This window comes from Hyla sarda, chromosome 11 (assembly GCF_029499605.1).
Source record: "Hyla sarda isolate aHylSar1 chromosome 11, aHylSar1.hap1, whole genome shotgun sequence".
Lineage (NCBI taxonomy): Eukaryota > Metazoa > Chordata > Amphibia > Anura > Hylidae > Hyla > Hyla sarda.
The window spans coordinates 19,367,884-19,388,446 of record NC_079199.1 but is presented as its reverse complement, the minus strand read 5'-3'; the positions used below and the strand labels follow the sequence as shown (position 1 = coordinate 19,388,446).

Genomic DNA, 20,563 nt, shown 5'->3' with positions numbered 1-20,563 from the left:
TGAATTCAGGAGACAGCAATTCAGGCAGCCTGTGTAGCTAACAAGCTAAGATCAGTAGCACTCTCTTAAAGAGAGTGCTCCTAATCTCCTCTTATTTCCCATATAAACGACACCCGGGAGCCAGAAAGCTTGCTGATTGATAGGGGGAGGGAAAATACTAATTTCACTGTGTAAAATGCATACCTATTCATAACTTATCTGAAATGTGTTTCTCTGGATATTTTGTTGTTGTTCTGTTTATCACTGTTCAAATAAACCGACCACTGAAATCATAGATGCAATAAATCAATCACATTCGAAACTCTCCTCCATGGCCAAGGCCAAAGAGCTGTCCAGGGACAAGATTGTAGACCTACACAAGGTGAACAATGAACATACTGGGTGAAGGTGTTGTGGTCAGATGAGACCAAAATCAAGCTCTTTGGTATCGCCTCAACTCTTCATATTTGGAGGATGAGGAATGCTGCCCAAGACCTCAACACTATCCCCACCATCAACCATGGAGTTGGAAACATTTTGCTTTGAGGGTGTTATTCTGCTAAGGGAACAAGACAACATTATTACATCAAAGAGATGATGGATGGGGCCATGTACCATCAAATATTGGGTGAGAACCTCCCTCCCACAGCTAGGGCAATGAGGAAAACAAATGGCCAAGGCAAGAAAGGAGTGGCTCAAGAAGAAGCACATTACAGTCCTGAAGTGGCCTTACCTGTCTCCAGACCTTAAAGGGGTTGTCCGATGTCTTTGTTTCACTGTTCTGGCTACCTCCTGCCTGTTTGCGGCAGGGAAGTTACACAATTTGCGTAACTCCCATTGACTGGGGGGTTGCACAAATGGCACAACACTGTGAGCTAGGCTGTTTGCATAACTTCGGGAGACACATAAACAGTATGACCCTTGGAGCTATGCTGTTTACATTACTCCTATTAAAATCTATGGGAGTTACATAAATTGCATAACTTTTTTTGAAAGAAATCAACTCTGTTTTTCTGTTCCTGGATAACCCCTTTTAAGGGTTTATTCACATGTACAGTATCCTGCACAGATTTGATGTGCAGGATTTGAAGATGTGTTCAGTCAATTCATTTACATTGAAATTTGCAGCAGAAAATCCTGTGCATCAAATGTCAGCAGGAAACTGTATGTGTGAATACTCCTCCTGAGATGTCTGCAAACCTGATGGCCAACTACAAGAAACTTCAGTTGTGATTGCCTACAAGGGTTTCGCCACCAAGTACGAAGTCATGTTTTGCAAAGGGGTCAAATACTTATTTCCCTGAGTAAAATGCAAATCAATTTCTAACTTTTCTTTTTCTTTTTGTCATTCTGTCTCTGTTCAAAAAAAAAAAAAAAAACAACCATTAAAATTATAGACTGATCAATGATTTTTCAATGGCATGGACTGGTGGCATCCAAACATTGAGCACCAGGAAAGAGAAGCAGGGTAATGCTATTTTTTTGTGGTATTCAAAAGCATGGTCGGCCACGCTTTTGAGTCTGACACTAAAATGGTATACATTTCTAAATGTGCCAAATGTTGTCACTTTTAAACTAGATTTAGTACATTCAAATGAGTGGGTCTGATTAGGACACACAGTGATATACACCGAAATCCCATTCTTCTGAGCTGCTGATAGACTACACACATTTGCACTGGATAGATGTGAACTTACCACTGACCAAACTATAGATCTAGTACACTCATATAAGAACTAATCCAATGAAATGAGGTTATGTAGTTTATTTCTTTGATGCTCGAGGTCTCAGTCGGCAAATGACACCGTCCAAGGGGCGCAGGGTCCCGGTATCCAAAATCATAGAGCTTTGTCCTTCCACCAGCTCAAACTCATATCTCTGTACTAATTTGGCCATGACCACCTTTGCCTCCATCTGTTCAGAGAGAATGTAAAATAATATTTGGAAGGCTGTTGTAGCAATAGTATATTGGGCGCTTTATTTATATTATATTAGATCATTATTTAATAAATATTATTTTTATATTAGTCTGAGGCCATACGCCATCTACAAAGGCTGTACTTCCATATTAAAAGGGTTTAAAAAAAACTTCCTACATGTCATAGTGACATCTCAGAACGTTTGATTCCTGGGAATTCGGGTGCTGAAACCCCTAGAAATTACTAAAACAAAGGGGCAGAAGTGATTGGCTGAGTATTTTATTTTTGCTTTGCTCTCTTTGATATGCCAAGTAAGAGATATACAGATATAGTAAAATTCTTTAAGACTTTTCAAGGAGAGAAAGCAGAAACAAAGGATCATGATCTTAGCCAAATGCTTCTACCTCTATGATTTAGCCATCGGTGGGGGTCTAAGCACCCTTCACCTACCTGAGCAAATACTTGTCCAATACATGTTCGCGGACCAAGAGAAAATGGAAAGTAGACGTAGGCATGTCTGTTCATGTAAAACAAGATAAAGATATTTCCAGTACATGTTACTTCAAAAAGAAAACTATATCTTGTATACTCTATTACGTACACCACACTTACTTGGGGGCATCAGGGTGGAATCTATCTGGGTTGAAGACCAAGGGATCTGGATAATATTTTTCCATCCGGCACATGATGTACGTGTTAAACTACATAGAAGACATTATTGGATAGTATAGTATACATAGAATGGTACAGTTACTATATCTTTCTAGATAAAGGAGATTTATTGACTTATGCTGCAGATTTCATTTATATCTATTAACATGAGGGGAGATTTATCAAAACCTGTGCAGAGGAAAAGTTGCCAAGTTGCCCATAGCAACCAATCAGATCGCTCCTTTCATTTTGCAGAGGCCTTGTTAAAAATCAAAGAAGCGATCTGACTGGTTGCTATGGGCAACTGGGCAACTTTTCCTTTGCACAGGTTTTGATAAATCTCCCCCATAGTTTCTATTTAAGAAAAAATGTGGTCCCTGAACTGAAAACTGGGGCAAGTGTGTCATCTATATACCGTAAATACCTAATATGGCATGCTATCTTATCCATACAGTCTAAACTGGAAAAGGGAAACCTAAACATAAAAATATATGATTTATATGCCACCCCACATAAGTCACTTTTACAAAGGAATTGGAAAGTTAACCCCAATAAGGCGTATTAAATATACTGGAGGAACTTTACTAGTCTTAAGTAATTCTTGGACAGTTCAAACTTAAGGTGACCATACACTTTCAATAACTGTCGGCTGAGTGTTTGTTAGTCTCACATCAATACTCATTGACAATTGGTACAGCCAAATGTTCATGTTTCCTTTATGTGGAGGAGGAGTAAGTCCAACGTGCCCGACCCTTCGTTCAACTGACATCATGATCTGGTGGTGGAGAGTTGTGAGGTCGCCATACACTTCAAACAGTCAGCCAAGCCCTAAAAAGATAGCAGTTCAAATGTTCCAGATTTATCACAGTGGCTATGGCTGTTTGATAAATCTACTATCTAGTCTAAAGGTGCCCATACAGCTTAGACAAAAGTTGTCCAGAACTGCCAATTTTAGCGGGTTTGGCCAATGGTCGTGGATTTCACCTGCCTGATCCTATTGCTCTCCAAGAGATAAGCTGCCTTAAAGGACTGTTAAGCTGCAGTTTACCTATCCCTTCTCCATAGAAAAACATGAACATTCAGTCGTGCAGAACGTTCATACATATGGGGAGGTCAGGAGAGAAAGCAATCAGTCGAACAGATGTTCAGTCAACCGCAACTGAAAATATATGGGCACCTTAAAGGGGTTTACCCTCACATAGAAGACATGGCTGCCCGGCCATCTCCAGCCTGTTTGCAGTCGTCAGAGAAAGTCATAGAGTCAACTGTGTTATGCAGCTTGCCTAACTACCATTGCCATTAATGAGAAGTGCACAAACGACATAGCACCAGGAGCTACACTCTCTTTGTAACTCAAGCCATGAATTTGTGCCATGTTTCAGCTCTGGTAGAATATTCCCAATCAGCAGTGTCTCTCCTACCATTACATTCGATCCGGCAGGAATCCTCACTCCTTCGATGATCGTTTCCTCCTCTGTGGTTCTTGTTGTGCCTGGGACTGTTGCATATAACCTCAGGGTTTCTTTTAAAACCTGAAGAATAAATGTATTTATTTTTTTATTAAAACTCTTTAAATATTTTTTTTATTAAGAAATTGACAAGGTTAGATATGGATATGTGACCAAAGACAGTAGAGAAGTTCTTCAAATGCAGAAAACCTTGCCAGAGATGTACAGAATCCATAGTTGCACACATAATATCAATTATAGGTCACAGTGCTAAAATAAATAATTTTCATTCATCAGTATTCTTGCAGCAGATCTACACTCCTCACAACTGACCTGATCCATTGCTTGCATAGGAGCATGTGGGTAGGAAGGAAATAAGATTTAGATTGTAAGATCGCTCAGGGAAGAACTGAGTAATTTTAACAAGTACCTGCGACAAATATTGCAGTTTCCCAAGATCTTCATAGTCAATGTCTCTTTTGGAGCCAATAACTTCATCCACTTCCGCCTGGACCCTATTACAGCAGCAAAAATGCAGATTGTGAAAAAGAAAGTCAGTCTGGCAAGATAGTAATACTGGATATGAATATTTCACACACAGAGGAGAATATTTTTTACTGATACCAAAAGAGAAACTTCAACCAATCAAGTTATAGGGTGAATTTTACATAGGCCATAACCCCCGGCCTGTTAGCCTTTCAATAGTATTATTCTTCATGGGTCCCCAAAGATATTTACCCCCAAAGTAATAAGCCCTCTATGTACCCCAAAAATAATAATACCCTTTTCTACTCCCAAAGTAATCATATCGCTCTGCAGAAGAAACCCTAAAGGGGTTTGCCAACTAAAGACACTCACTCTGCAGATAGGGGATGAGTGTTTGATCAATGGGGCTCTGACCTTTGGGACCCCACTGAGCACATAAAAGGGGGTTCTGTAGTCCTTTTCTTTGAATGGAGTGCTCCGTGCATCTTTTTGGACCACACACAGATAGCCAAGCGCAGTACTCTTACATGGGCAAACACCTTTAATATGCCAATGTTTTACACATCATAGCCATCTTTTCCTTCCCTCCTGTTCAATGTGAGCCTGTGTCCCCTTCCTCTTGTGCCTTTGTCTTTCCTTCTTTTGTGTCTGTCCATGGCAGGGCACTGGTTGCAGCCTTGCTGGGTCGGGTAAGGGCTCAGTGGCTCCCAAACCAAAGGAACTATCCCTGTCTTCACATTACTGAAGAGGACAATGGGTACCCAGGGTTACTACCTACCGGGGACTTGCCCTCGGTTCCCAGGGCTAGCGAGTGCTGCTCCTTACGACACACATGCAGATGAAAGCTGAGGGAGCAAAGAGCCTCCAGATTTTCACCATGCCACTTACTCTGTATGCCACAGGCTGCCTTGGGACTGCAGCTTACAGAAGTCCGGGAGCTGTGCAGAACCTCTGCGCCCTGCTCTAAGCTCAGATGAATGCATGGTGACGTCACTCACCAAGTGTGCTCCTGAGTACAGCAGAGTGAGTGAGGAAAATATCCTGCCTATGAGGTAGCGAACAGACGGTTAGTATGTAGTGTTTACAGAGGGTAGCTACCTACTGTGACACTTATCTATCTGCTGGGGGGCACCTGGTTATCTACTGGGGTACTTATCTAGCTACTGGGGGCACTCATCACCTACTGGGGGACAGCTTTCTATTGAGGGTACCTAACTACTCAGGGGTGGAACCTTATTACCTACTGAGGGGAAGCTACCTGCTGGCAAAATCTGTTGCCCTACTGGGGAAAAAATGCCTAAAGGGGGATCTATTTGCCTACTGGGCAAAAACCTTGATACCTAACAGGGGGCAATTACCTACTGGAGGCACCTAACTACTGGGGGTCACCTGGCTACCTGTTGGGGGAAAACTACCAACTGGGGGCACCTACCTACAAAGATGGGTATTATTACTATTTGGGGAACTTCGATTGGGGAAAAGATGGTGTTGTAAAAGTGTAAAACCTAAGATATTTTATCATGGTGTGGGCTGGATGGAGAAGAGAAGGAGGAAAACCTAAAAAAAGAAATTCTGGTCCTTAAGGCATTACTCTCTAAGCCAGGTCAAAACATCTATTATACTGTACATGCATATTCTGAATCTTTATTAAAAGTTTCCAACATGAAAATTTTTAGTTATATAGTCTAGGTCCCATGTGTGAGAATTCACTCACTTAGTTAGTATCTCTGGATGTCGTGCTAATTCCTGAACAGCAAAGGACAGCTGGTTGGCGGTTGTTTCTTGTCCTGAAACCAATAGTCAGTAGTCAACTACTGTAATAGTTAGTTAGATAAATGATAGATAGATAGATAAATAGATAGATAGTTTACTAACCTGCAATGAAAAAAGTAACAAAATTATCTACAAAATCCTCCATAGTGCAACCGCCTTCCAACTCTGAAAATATAGTGATAGAAGAAGATGATGAGATATCAGATATACTGTATTAAGGTCTCCTTAAACGGTTTGTCCCATCTCGTTACTTCTGGGTTTTACAGCTCCACAGGCCTGTTTTCAGCAACCAGAGCTGGTTGGTAAAGCAGAAAGCAGACAAAGCGGGGAAGGTTATGGGAACTCCCATTGACTTTAATCTTATGCAAATTGTGTAACTTCCCTGCGTTGGCTGCTTTCGGCTTTACCGACCAGCTCCGACTGCTGCAAACAGGTTGGAGGGGAGCCGGGAAACCCAAAAGTAACAAGACAGGAGAACCCCTATAAGGGAATACATCATATGATAATGTCCACCAAGACTAGGTCTGCCCTTATCATACCTCAAGTACTATATCTAGTATTATATAACTAAGCTTCACCAGAGCTGTTATGACATGAAGACATTACATTTTAAGGCAGATTTGACATTCAGGACTCTAAGAAAAAGACTACACAAGACCACTGTTGCTCTACATCTACATTCAACCTTCAATAAGCAACTTAGTGTATTCCTAAGGGGAGGAATTATAATATTTAAGAGAATATTTCAACATTTTTAGCAGAAGAATTTTCATTTCTATATAGTTAGTATATTTCTGGAACCCTACCAGCAGCTTTAAGGATCTGCGTAAGGATATCTTTAGGTATGTCCTCTTCATCTTGAATTGCCTTCATCCTTTGCTCAATGCGTTCTTTGCCTGTTTCCCTCAGCAAAGTCACATTCTTTTTCAATTCACTGATCACATCTTGTTTGAATGGGTTAAACTGTGAGGAAAAAATATATCAACGATGACTGATCAGTGACTACTATAGGATAGTAACCTTTAGCTTAACAATGTTATGTTTGGCACCTACGCCTTCTTCTTTTTCATCAGTTGAATATATGTATATGTGGTCATCTACTTAGTGGGTTGACTGCAGGGTTGATAAGGGAATTCCTGTGCCCAAAAAGTATCCACTAATAATGAAAGAAAGAAAACAAACCATTGACAATGGATTCCGGGATTCTACCATTCCTCTCATAGCCATGGAAATTGCTCGTGGAAATGGTGTTTGATCATCATGAACAGAGTTCAACTCCATCCCATAGGCAAGCTAAAAAACATAAATATAAAATACAAAATAAAGATCTGACATTCCAGACACCCTAAACTCTTTATCCATCCAACTATGGCCTCAGGTAGAAAAGAAAAGGCTGACTGGAAAACGACTATAGATAAGGTCATTTGATGGTGTAATGTAAATTGACGCCTTCTGTGTTATTAATCTTCTATATCCAGTAGAATATATGGGGCCCCAATGGTGGGTGGGCTGAGTGTTTGGTCAATCAAGAACTGATTAGGAGCCTCAACTGATGAGGTCTATAGGTTCCCAAGAGGCCCAAATGCCCAATCTGTAGCTGGAGCACACAGTAATGCCATTTGCCAAGCATCATATTTAGCGACATCACTGCACTGGGCACAATGATGTCATCAACCCCAAATCACATTTTTTAAATCAAATGCTTTAAGTCACCTTGGCAATTACATCCAGTGTGACTCTACTCATCATATTGTGCATTACAACGTGACATTTCCAATCTGCCTTTTCTGCCAGTTTCTCCATCAGTTCTTCTGCTTTATCATTAAAAGTTCTCATTGAGAGCATCAGGTTGCTGGAAAAGAAGATACAATTTGTATAATATAAGTATTACTAAGATACAGGTCTGATAGGTGGACTGATAGGCATGATGAACTGAAATAAAAAGGATGGAAAAGCGCTCCACTGTGAAGGACAATATATAAAGGAGGTGAGCCCCTATCAATAGAGTAACTCACCAGATAGTGTTGTGCTATAGGAGAGGCACAACACTCTTGTAGGCATGTAATCCTTTCGGAGGGTTGTAATGGAGATCCCGCCTGGACATCCACCTAGGACTGCAGCTTATCCCGCCCTCGGCAAGGCATAGGGAACATAAAATGAAGATTGTGCACTTTTCCGGTGCACAGGTGATAGGGATATTACAGCGCTGTCCACAACCAAGGTGAGTAGTTTAGAAGAGTAGTTTAAAATAAATAACTTCTAAACTACTCACCTTGGTTGTGGACAGCGCTGTAATATCCCTATCACCTGTGCACCGGAAAAGTGAACAATCTTCATTATAGGTATGATGGGACTGTTATTAAAATTGTCTTGTGATACAGCCTGGCTGGTACTAACATGAGAAGAAGTTGGTCCTGGTTATGTCAACAACCACCCAAACCTACTGATCTAACACCATCTCACTGGTGAGGGTTATAAGCTACTTACCTTTTGCTGAATGATGGATCCATAATCCTCCTCTGTTTGTACCAGTGTTCATAGTTTCGATCTGAGAGTAAACCATTTCCCATGAATCTAAAAATAGGAATTACTACATGAAAAACAAATCTAACACAGTGTTGATGTTAAATGCCAACCATTAGATCATAAGAAACTGAACACTAACCTACTGGATATTGAGGAAAGGACAGTATACAGGCTGTAAACTTGCCCAATGGACAAATATTGCAAGGCGACAAAAATTTTCCATCGGGTCCCCAGGGACAAAAACTGGCTAAGGCATTACTTACATTATTCTACTAGGTCATCAGAATATGGATCAGAATATCGAGTGTAATGGTTTACACTGATTCATTTAGAGATTCATAGTTCCACACAATGCTCTGCAATGCCCAGCTGTGGGGTGCAGACGACTGTTTATAGCTGCTTTAGTTATTCTAATGGCCAGGCCCATCTTAAAGCCCAAAAGGCCCTGCACTAAGGCAGAAGTACTTATTCTCTTTACTGGTTTGTGGAAGATGTGGCTCTCTCAGCCACTGGCACTTTTGATGAGAAAAGTAGAATATGTGGCATTCTATGGGAAAAAGTATTAGTACCTTATCTATAGTGTTCACCCAAGGTTCAATCACTAAAGTTCAGGACGGAAGGGAGATAGACAGAACACCTGGTGTACCTTCTGGGATAGGTTTAAGTCTCTTCAATGTACTATACCCTGTTCAAGTCAAACCTGCTTCAAATAAGTCATAAGTCCTGTTCCAGTTGCAAGCAACATCACACTGGAAGCAGATCGGAGCCACATGTGTATTAATCATGGCACTGTACACAGTGTGGCCTGTTTTGCCCAAAAGGTCATCTCCAGTCCACAATGTGAAAGCTTTGTGCTCTAGTTTCCAGCTCCAAGAAGGAATATTGTTTAGCCAGAGGAGAAGAAAGCTGAACAAGAACCCCTCTGCAAACATTTATCTCTTTAGTGATGTTACTGCATGCGCTCTGGCCGCACATGTCGGCCGTGAGCGCATTGTTCCTACTCCCGGCGGGGCCGGGATGCGCATCGCGGGACGCGCCCGCATGCGAATCCAAGCCCGTCACTCACCCAGTACTGCTGCTGCTTTCGCTCCTGTGTCTCAGCCCCGTCGCGCGCTCCTCTGTCTCCTAGGGCGCGCGCGCGATGGAGCTCTGAGATTTAAAGGGCCAGTATGCCCTTAATTACTGTATGCACCTGACACAAACTAATAAAGTCCCTGCACCTCCCACACTTCCCTGCTGGATTTTCAGTGCACTTTGCCTAAGAGAAAGCGTTCCCATTGCCTGTCTTGCCTACCCGTGTTTCCAGACTTACTTGCTACGTTTTTTGACTACGAACCTTTGCCGCCTGCCTTGACCTTCTGCTACGTTGACTATGCCTCTGTCTCATCCTCCTGTACCTCGCCTAGCCCAGTACCTGTGTGGTCGAGCCGTATCGGGGGTAGAGACCTGGGTGTCGCCTGCCGCAGCAAATCCATCCTGCCTTGCAGCGGGATGGATACGGTCAGAGTCATCAGCCACACAGGTAGAGGATCCACTACCTGCTCCGTGACATCCACATCCAGGTACGTGACAAGTGATCTACAGTCACAGTACCTGAGTACAGTGAGGCTGTCACAGAATTTTTTTAGCATACAACCGGACGGAAGAAGCGTCATTTGGCGTGAAACGTCGCCAGCCCCTGCACCTGCTCCACTCTCCCCCACCTTTCCATCTTGCTGTAGCGTGTTACTCCTTTGTTGATTTTGCTCCGATGCCGGAATAAATCACATCTGTTACAGTCGTCCTAAGGGTGAGTTGCCGTGTCTTATTCCTTTCTTGCTGGACTTGTGTTACTTACCTACTCATTGACACTGAGCACCCCCCGTGACCTGTATTAGAAGACCGCTACAGCTACAGATCCGAGGGGCCCTTTACTGCGATCCACCTGTGTGCATTAACCTTTGCAGTGCCTGGTATATCTCTCTTTGCTTTGCAATTTTGTTTTTAAAGGATCCGTGACCAACTTGTCACTCATTTGCTTAAAAATATGTAACATCCTGCTCAAGAGACTGTATTATAACTTGCGTAGAACATTCAGTAAAGTTCGAAGCTGTTTCCACATGATCCATATGTACAAACTTCTAAATTCCTGCAGTCAAATCACGAGTACCACTTATTTGACAAAATAATCATTGAGCTTTCAGGGGAACACTAGGTTAGCTACACCACTCTGTCACGTGACATCACCATCTACTCCCAAGAGACTACTATAACCAGCTAGTCTGTACTATAACCTCCCCCATGCAATGCATTTACAGTATGTCAGCATGAAAGTCTAGTACATAACATGGTGATTTAGTGTGTAAATGAAAGCTATAACAGCAGAGGATTAAGTTACTTGCATTGCTTTTATTTGTATCCCAAACCAGCCTGTACATTGCATTTGGAACCATGGTTTATCCCCAAGTACACCCATGATTATGTCAACCAATAGTTACCTAGTTCCAAACATGCTGTGTATGCGGTCGTAGAAATCATCTTTAGTGTATTTTGGCGACATCAGGAATTCCTATAAAATATTTAAATTATTTATGATTGACAATAATGCAAAATAGAAAACAAAAATAGTTTATTCTTCATTTTCCATTTTGCTATCTGTTTAAAAATTACGTGTTCTTAGGGTGCTTTCACACCTTGTTTTCAGCCTAGGGCTGCCATATCCGGCTGGGGTAGTGGAAAACTGTGCGCTCCGGTACCCCAGCCGGACCGGCACTGAAATCCATTGACTTTAAAGAGCAGACCGGAGTCAAACAGTGACTCCAGTTAGCTCATTTTCAACCCGTATACTACGGTTCTAGGTCCGGTCACAAAACCGGATACGGGGCAGAAAGGAGCCGACTGGAGTCACTGTTTGACTCAGGTCGGCTCATTAAAGTCAATAGATTTCAGGGCCGGTCCGGCTGGGGGAGGGGAAAACCGCATGCTCCTGTACCCCAGCAGGCCCAGCCTGAAATCTATTGACTTTAATGAGCCGACCGGAGTCAAACAGTGACTCCAGTCGGCTCCTTTCTGCCCCGTATCCGGTTTTGTGACTGGACCTAGAACCGTAGTATACGGGTTGAAAATGAGCTAACCGGAGTCACTGTTTGACTCTGGTCGGCTCTTTAAAGTCAATGGATTACAATAATAATAAGCTGAAACTTAGGCTAGGTTCACAATGAGAATCCGATGGTGGCTGGTGCCGACTAAAAGAATCGGCACTTCCACCAAAAGAATAAGCAAGTTCATTTATTTGGTGGGAGAACTTTCTGCTGCTGAAACTACGAAGTGTGCACTGTGCAGCGGGATGCCATTGACAGCAATGGGATTCTGCTGCACCAGAATTTTGGAGCGTAATTTCTAAGCTCAATTGTGCTAGGAAATTCCTCAGTATGAACCCTGCCTTACTAGATAAGACTTCTCAGCAGCCTCCTTCTTATAATCACAGGCAGAAGAGTGACACTAGCATGAAGATAAGACAGGATCAGGGCATTCACAATATAGGTGATGGTCACAGCTCTCCTCACTCTCCCTGCACGGTGACATCAGCACAGGTCAAAGAGCATGCCCACAACACATTCCCGTAGAACAGTGTTTCACAACCTTTTTCTGGTCATGGCACATCCCGGAAAAAATGTTTTTGCAGGGCACATCAAATGAAAAAAATGAAAAAAAATGAAAAAACGCCTCTAAAAAATGTAAGTAGTATAAAGCTAATTTAAGCAGCATGCATATATCATTAGTAGCACTTAAAATTTCCCCCACAGCCATTTACCCCCCACATCACCACAGCCACCATTTCACCCCCCCCACCAGCATCATCACCACCTCACCTCAATCACCATTCCCACCATCATCATCAGTATCACAAGCATCATTCCCTCCCCCACCATCATCATCACCACCATTATTCCCTCTCCCCCTGACCCATCATCATCATCAGTATCACAAGCACCATTCCCTCCCAATCATCACAACCACCATTATTCCCTCTCCCCCGGGCCCATCATCATCATCCTCAGTATCACAAGCACCATTAACCCCCCCCCCCCCTCAATCATCATCATCACCATTATTATTCCCTCTCCTCCAGGCCCATCATCATTGGGGACAGCCACAGGTGACACGACGCTCCAGCCTTGCGGTCTCAACAAATATGCAAGTAGAATGAGGGGGTGGGGGACGATTTGGCACCAGAGGAGGAAAAAAAATGCCCGCTATGATCTCCGGAAAAAAAAATAAATAAATCGAGGCCAAAATCACGGGGCACATCGGGCAGTGCCGAAAGGCACACTAGTGTGCCGGGGTACCGCGGTTGGGAATCACGGTCATAGTGTTTTGGTAAAAAAAAATAAATTGTGAGCAAAATGAGCGCCAAAAATACACTGTGTGAACATAGCCTTACTGTACAGTATATGTGATGTCCCAGTACAGGACATGGTCCTGCACTACACCTAGGCCCTGTCAGGTTGAGTCCCTTAGTGACCTGGGGGCTCTGCTGCAGTGTCTCCCCTGCTGTTATTATAGTGTTATTTAATGAAATAGGAATATAGTCAGTATGTCAATGTATAGTCAGTATAAAGGACCTTTGGAGGACTCCAGTAAATGTATAAAGGACCTTTGGAGGACTCCAGTAAATGTCTAAAGGACCTGTGAAAAGTCACATGTTATGTTTATGTTATCACATGTTACCCTGAGGGCACCAGCTTAACACATGACCTGCAGCTTGACCTATGGGCTTTGGCTCAGCCCCCCTCTATATAAAGGGGCGGCCATTACAATTCTCTCTCTTATGTTCTTTGCTCCTCTACCATCACTCTTTGCTGAGACCAGCAAACACCAGAGATCTCAGTGCTAGTGTCCAGCACCTGGAAGGCCTCAAATCTACAGTCATTCCAGTAAGTCAAGTCTATGTCTGCTGTCAATATCCACAGTCTAGTCAAGTCACTATCTACAGTCTAGCCTCAAGTCCATTCTATTACAAGTCTAATTGGTCGCAGCAAGCTACATGGTCCTTCTGTGTTCCTGGTCACCTCTCTGGGATTCTGGCCTAGCTGTGAAGATAATAACACCTATCTGACCTCAGTAAAGCCTCTGTTAAACCATAACCTGGTTGTGAACTCTCATTTACACTGCCTAGCTATTGGGATAGCGGAGATACCGTTTGGGTGGTTCCGGTACCCAAAAACCACTCTGGCGTCACAAACATTAAGGATTAATAACACCTTGCCCCTGGGGTTAATACCATCTTGCCCCATCCACCTACACCGCTACACCCCGTGGTCCTGCCATCACCGTGGCAGGCCACATAAATATCTTGTAGCGCCAATAAAACGTTTTCCACCTAGTAGATCTAAACTGTTCATGTAGGAATGGTGCACCACCACATTATGGGTGTCAGGTCCGAGCATTCCTAGATGAACAGTTTCCTGGAAAGTGGATTGGTCGTCGTGGGCCAGTTGAATGGCCACCAAGGTCTCCCGATCTGACCCCCTTAGACTTTTATCTTTGGGGTCATCTGAAGGCAATTGTCTATGCTGTGAAGATACGAGATGTGCAGCACCTGAAACTATGGACACTGGAAGCCTGTGCTAGCATTTCTCCTGCGGTGTTGCTATCAGTGTGTGAAGAGTGGGAGAAGAGGGTTGCATTGACAATCCAACACAATGGGCAGCACATTGAACACATTTTATAAGTGGTCAGAAACTTGCAAATAACTCATGAAAGAATAAAGTTACGTTAAAACAAAGCACATCATTGTTTTTCTTGTGAAATTCATAATAAGTTTGATGTGTCACATGACCCTCTTCCTATTGAAAAAACAAAAGTTGGATTCAAAATGGCTGACTTCAAAATGGCCGCCATGGTCATCACCCATCTTGAAAAGCTTCCCCCCCCCCCCTCACACATCCACAAACAGGAAATTAATATCACCAACCATTCCAATTTTATTAAGGTGTATCCATATAAATGGCCCACCCTGTACATGTCAAGTATAGATTCAAAGGGGTATCTGTAAAGTATATCTCTAAATGAATGCCGTTAAAACCAGCTCTGGTTGCCTCCCATAATTATGTATAAAAACTCTAACTAAAAAAAATCTACCATCAGATAATAAAAACATACAGAGAAAATATCCGTAGCAGTTTTTAAATTTGTTAAAGTGACATATTTTGTCAAATGTAGAAAAAGTGATTCAGTAAGGAAAATTTGGAATGGACCAGAGATTCCATTTTGCTTTTAAATGGGTACTCCAATACATCTTATTCTTTGGAAAGGGGATAAGATGTCTTGGGGTGCACCCCGGCGTTCTGAACATTTATGTACAGAACGCCAGCTTGGGGCTTCCGTGTCCGTCACGTCACGTCCCTTCCATTCATGTCTATGGGAGGGAGCGTGAGGGCTGTGGAGCAGATGTACATAGACATGAATGGAGGGGGTTGCCTGTCATCCGCTGGGGGTGCCACGCCAGAGATCACGGGGGTCCCAGTGGACGGTCCCCTCGTGATCAAACATTTTATCCCTTATCCTTTGTATAAGGGATAAGATGTCTAGGGGTGGAGTTCCCCTTTAAAGGTACTGTATACATGCAGAAATCATTGGTTACTTACCTTTACTGAATCTGGGCTAATAGCAAAGATTAGGACCTTGTGTATAAGATTAAGACGTATTACCGGACCGTACTTTTCCACCCTAAAAGAAATATTAATGTAGGGTATTATCACACCTTATAGGGACATGTATAAATCTGATACTAACAATCATGTTACATATCTTATTGTCATTTAGGATCTTTAGGACCTATAATGCTATGTTCACACCATCAAGAAATTCCCAAAAAAGTCTTCGGAGGATAACCTCCTTCTTCAGAAAACAGGAACAGTCCTGTTTTCTGAAGAAGGAGGTTATCCTCCGAAAACGCATTTAATAGAGGATGTAAATAAAAGTGCATCTCATTTTTGAGACCTTACCTGGTTCATTTTGTGCTTCCTATGAGACAATACTTTTTTGGGGGGAATTTCCTGGTTGCATAGACCCTCTTATTGGTAGTGAAGGGTAATATAGTGACTCTGAGCTGCATTGAACCCACCTTCCTGATGGATTCCAGCTATTCTCCCCAGAGTGGGATAGATATGCCCTACATGGAGTTATAGAACAATTCCTCCAACCACAGCGGGATTCGAACAGGCGCAAGCATGAATAGCAGCAATAGTAGCAGGAGAACTTAGGCAGTAGGTACGGTATTGTAAAATTTTTTAATATAGAACAACGCGTTTCAACGCCAGGGCCCGCGTCTTCCTCAGGTTCTCCAGAGGAGACATGTGTATGTCAAGTGCTTGGCGAGCGCAGTAGAGGGCTCAGAAGGGAAAGAGAAACAATGGGATTTTGGAGAGTGAGTTTTTCTGAAATGGTTTTTGAGGGGCATGTCACATTTAGGAAGTCTACAATGGTGCCAGAACAGCAAAAAAAAAAAAAAAAAAAACACATGGCACACTATTTTGGAAACTACACCCCTCAAGGCACGTAACAAGGGGTCCACTGAGCCTTAACACCCCACAGGTTTTTGACGACTTTTCGTTAAAATCGGATGTGTAAATGAAAAAAAAAATTTTTTTCATTAAAGTGCAGGTTTTTCCCCCAAATTTACCATTTTTACAAAGGGTAATGGGAGAAAATGCCCCCCAAAATTTGTAACCCCATCTCTTCTGAGTATGTAAATACCCCATATTAGGATGTAAACTGTTCTGCGGGCGAACTACAATGCTCAGAAGAGAAGGAGTCACATTTGGCTTTTGTAAAGCAAATTTTGCTGAAATGGTTTTTGGGGGGCATGTCACATTTAGGAAGCCCCTATGGTGCCAGAACAGAAAAAAAAAAAAACACATGGCCTACTATTTTGGAAACTACACCCCTCAAGGAAAGTAACAAGGGGTACAGTGAGCCTTATCACCCCACAGCTGTTTGATGACTTTTTGTTAAAGTCGGATGTGTAAATAAAAAAAAATTTTTTTAACTAAAATGCTGTTTTTTCCCACATTTGACATTTTTACAAGGGGTAATAGGAGAAAATGCCCCCCAAAATTTGTAACCCCATTTCTTCTGAGTATGGAAATACCACATGTGTGGACATCAAGTGCTCTGGAACGGAAGTCAGGGGCCATGTGTGTTTACAAAGCCCCCCGTGGTGCCAGAACAGTGAACCCCCCACATGTGACTCCATTTTGGAAACTACACACCTCGCAGAATTTAATAAGGGGTGCAGTGAGCATTTACACCCCACTGTCATTTGACAGATCTTTGGAACAGTGGGCTGTGCAAATGAAAAATTACATTGTTACACTGTTCCAAAAATCTGTCAATCACCTATGGGGTGTAAATGCTCACTGTACCCCTTATGACATTCCGTGAGGGGTGTAGTTTCCAAAATGGGGTCACATGTGGGGGGGGGGGGGTCCAATGTTCTGGCACTATGGGATGGGGGCTTTTTAAACACACGTGGCCTTCAATTCCGGACAAATTTTCTCTCCAAAATCTAAATGGCGCTACTTCTCTTGTGAGCATTGTAGTGCGCCCGCAGAGCACTTTACATCCACATATGGGGTATGTTCTTACTCAGAAGAAATGGGGTTACAAATTTTGGTTTTTTTTTTTCCTATTTTCCCTTGTGAAAATGAAAAATTTTGGGTAACACCAGCATTTTAGTGAAAAAAAAATGTTTTTCTTCATTTTCCCGTCCAACTTTAATCAAAATTCCTCAAACACCTGTGGAGTGTTAAGGCTCACTATACCCCTTGTTACGTTCCGTGAGGGGTGTAGTTTCCCAAATGGGGTCACATGTGGGTATTAATTTTTTTGCGTTTATGCCAGAACTGCTGTAAAATCAGCCACTCCTGTGCAAATCACCAATTTAGGCCTCAACTGTACATGGTGCTCCTGAGCCTTGCTTGTTGTGCGCCTGCACAGCACTTTACACCCACATATGGGGTATTTCCGTACTCAGGAGAAATTGCGTTACAAATCTGGGGGTCTTTTTTTCCTTTTACCTCTTGTGAAAATAAAAAAAGTGTGGGGCAACACCAGCATGTTAATGTAAAAATTTTTCTTTTTTTACACTAACAGGCTGGTGTAGACCCCAACTTTTTCTTTTCATAAGGGGTAAAAGGAGAAAAAGCCCCCTGAAATTTGTACTGCAATTTCTCCCGAGTACGGAAATACCCCATATGTGGCCCTAAACTGTTTCCTTGAAATACGTCAGGGCTCCGAAATGAGAGAGCGGCATGTGTATTTAAGGACTAAATTAGGGATTGCATAGGGGTGGACATAGGGGTATTCTATGCCAGTGATTCCCAAACAGGGTGCCTCCAGCTGTTGCTAAACTCCTAGCATGCCTGGACAGTCAGTGGCTGTCCGGAAATGCTGGGAGTTGTTGTTTTGCAACAGCTGTAGGCCCCATTTTGGAAACACTGTCGTACGATATGTTTTGATTTTTATTGGGGAGGACAGTGTAAGGGGGTGTATATGTAGTGTTTTACCCTTTATTATGTGTTAGTGTAGTGTAGTGTTTTTAGAATACATTCGCACTGGCGGCAGTTTACGGTGAGTTTCCCGCTAGGAGTTTGCGCTGCGGTGGAAAATTTGCAGCAGCTTAAACTTGAAGCAGGAAACCCTCTGTAAACCCGCCTGTGTGAATGTACCCTGTACATTCACATGGGAGGGAGAACCTCCAGCTGTTTCAAAACTACAAATCCCAGAGATGTAGTTATGCAACAGCTGGAGGTATGCAACTACAACTCCCAGCATGCTGAGACAGCTGTTTGGGCATGCTGGGAGTTGTAGTTTTGCAAGATCTGAAGGGCCACGGTTTAGAAAACCACTGCACAGTGATCTCCAAACAGATGTTGCAAAACTACAAATCCCAGCATGCTTTCACAGACTATGCATGCTGGGAGTTGTACTTTTGCAACAGCTGGAGGCACACTGGTTGGAAAACCTTCAGTTGGGTTCTGTTACCTAACTCAGTATTTTCCAACCAGTGTGCCTCCAAAACTACAGCTCCCAGCATGTACTGATCCCCGATGGGCATGCTGGGAGATGTAGTTATGTAACAGCTGGAGGTACGCAACTACAACTCCCAGCATGCCGAGACAGCTGTTTGCTGTTTGGGCATGCTGGGATTTGCAGTTTTGCAACATCTGGAGGGCTACAGTTTAGAGACCACTGCACAGTGATCTCCAAACTGTGGCCCTCCAGATGTTGCAAAACTACAAATCCCAGCATGCCCAGACAGTAAACTGCTGTGTGGGCATGCTGGGAGTTGTAGTTTTGCTACATCTGGAGGGCTAAAGTTTAGAGACCACTATCTAGTGGTCTCAAATTGTAGCCCTCCAGATGTTGCTAGGCAACTCAGCGGCTTCCGTAGGATCCAGGGAGCCGCATCGCCGTCCTCTTCTGCCGCCGATCGTCACCCGCTGCCGCAACCGATCATCGCCTCTGCTGCCACCGATGGGTAAGTGGACCTCCGGCCTATCGGGGAAACCGAAAGTTAACCCCCCCAGCCCCCGATCTGTTATTGGTCGTCACTTCTAGATCACCAATAGCAGGGATAGGAGGGGCGGCACCCCTGCCACCTCACTCCTATCCCTTCAGGGGGATCTCGTAGGTGTCTTGGACAACCCTGATCCCCCTTATTTTTCGGGTCACCGTAGACCCGTATGACCAGGAATAGCCGCAAATCGCCGGTGTGAATTAACCCCGCTGGGCATTGGCACGGGATGCCTGCTGAATGATTTCAGCAGTCATCCCGCTCCTATCACCGCCCGGCAAGCGGCAGTGATCGGAAATGCGGAGGGTGTACAGGTACGCCCTCCGTCCTTAAGTACCAGGACGCGAGGGCGTATCCATACGCCTTCCGTCCCCAACAGGTTAAGTCTCAAGTCCCAAGCACAATACTACAAGTCACAGCAAGTCTACAGGGCTCCCAAGGGTTACTCTGCATCTCCTCTATTCTAATCTGCGCTGTGAGGATTGTAACACCTACTCCTGCCTCAGTAAAGACAGTTATCCTTAACCTGGCATCAGTGTATTTATTATCCTGCACCTGGCCAAGGAGAAGCTGTCCTATCCTCGGACCATGTAGGTTAATGGTGCCCTGGTGTCACGAAATGATACATCTAACCACCCCGAGCCACAAGCACTAGTGCGCCATCACAGAATTCATGAGCGGATCGGGTCTCAGGACTAAGAACCAATGCAATGACAATCAAAACATGTCTGAATGCTTTCAGCAGAACTAGATGATCATCTAAAGTGTTTCAGGGTAACCATACTCTTCCCCAAATGTTGGTATAGAGAAGGTTCGGGCATGGTGAATTTTAAATGCCCAGTTCTTTTTTTCTTAGGGGAAATAGGCCACACCACCAGAGGCATACAAGCACATACAAGCTCTACCATGAGAAAATATTCGGTGATAAGATACATACCATTCCAAAATTGGGTCATAAATTACTATGTTATTCTTCGACAGCTTTATCAATGTAGGTAAGTGTCCGAGGAAAAAACTGCAGAGAAAATATAACATATAATTATATCTCATCATATCATTACAGGTAATATGTAAGAATAAACTGATATTGTCAGCCGAATCAACCAAGCCTTGAACGGGACCAGACAATCATCTGAGGTGTAAGGGGGCCTCCTGAGTCTTCTCTGATGGCAACTGGATGTTGGATTACAACAACATGCCTGATCCTTTTGTTCTCAAGG

The 20,563-nt window shown here is 43.3% G+C and overlaps 1 protein-coding gene across 1 annotated transcript; it reads right to left on the bottom strand.

Moving 5' to 3' along the window:
* Positions 1–1,352: 1,352 nt before the first annotated feature.
* LOC130295927 (cholesterol 24-hydroxylase-like) lies at positions 1,353–20,359 on the bottom strand. The gene is made up of 14 exons (XM_056547258.1): positions 20,281–20,359; positions 15,412–15,493; positions 11,260–11,330; positions 8,744–8,830; positions 7,970–8,108; positions 7,439–7,549; positions 7,063–7,219; positions 6,359–6,421; positions 6,198–6,270; positions 4,428–4,512; positions 3,971–4,081; positions 2,511–2,599; positions 2,349–2,415; positions 1,353–1,893 (listed from the first exon to the last, which is right to left on the bottom strand). Exons 3-14 carry the CDS (start codon positions 11,319–11,321, stop codon positions 1,744–1,746), a joined length of 1,194 nt encoding a protein of 397 aa, XP_056403233.1. The 5' UTR covers positions 11,322–11,330; positions 15,412–15,493; positions 20,281–20,359; the 3' UTR covers positions 1,353–1,743.
* Positions 20,360–20,563: the final 204 nt, after the last annotated feature.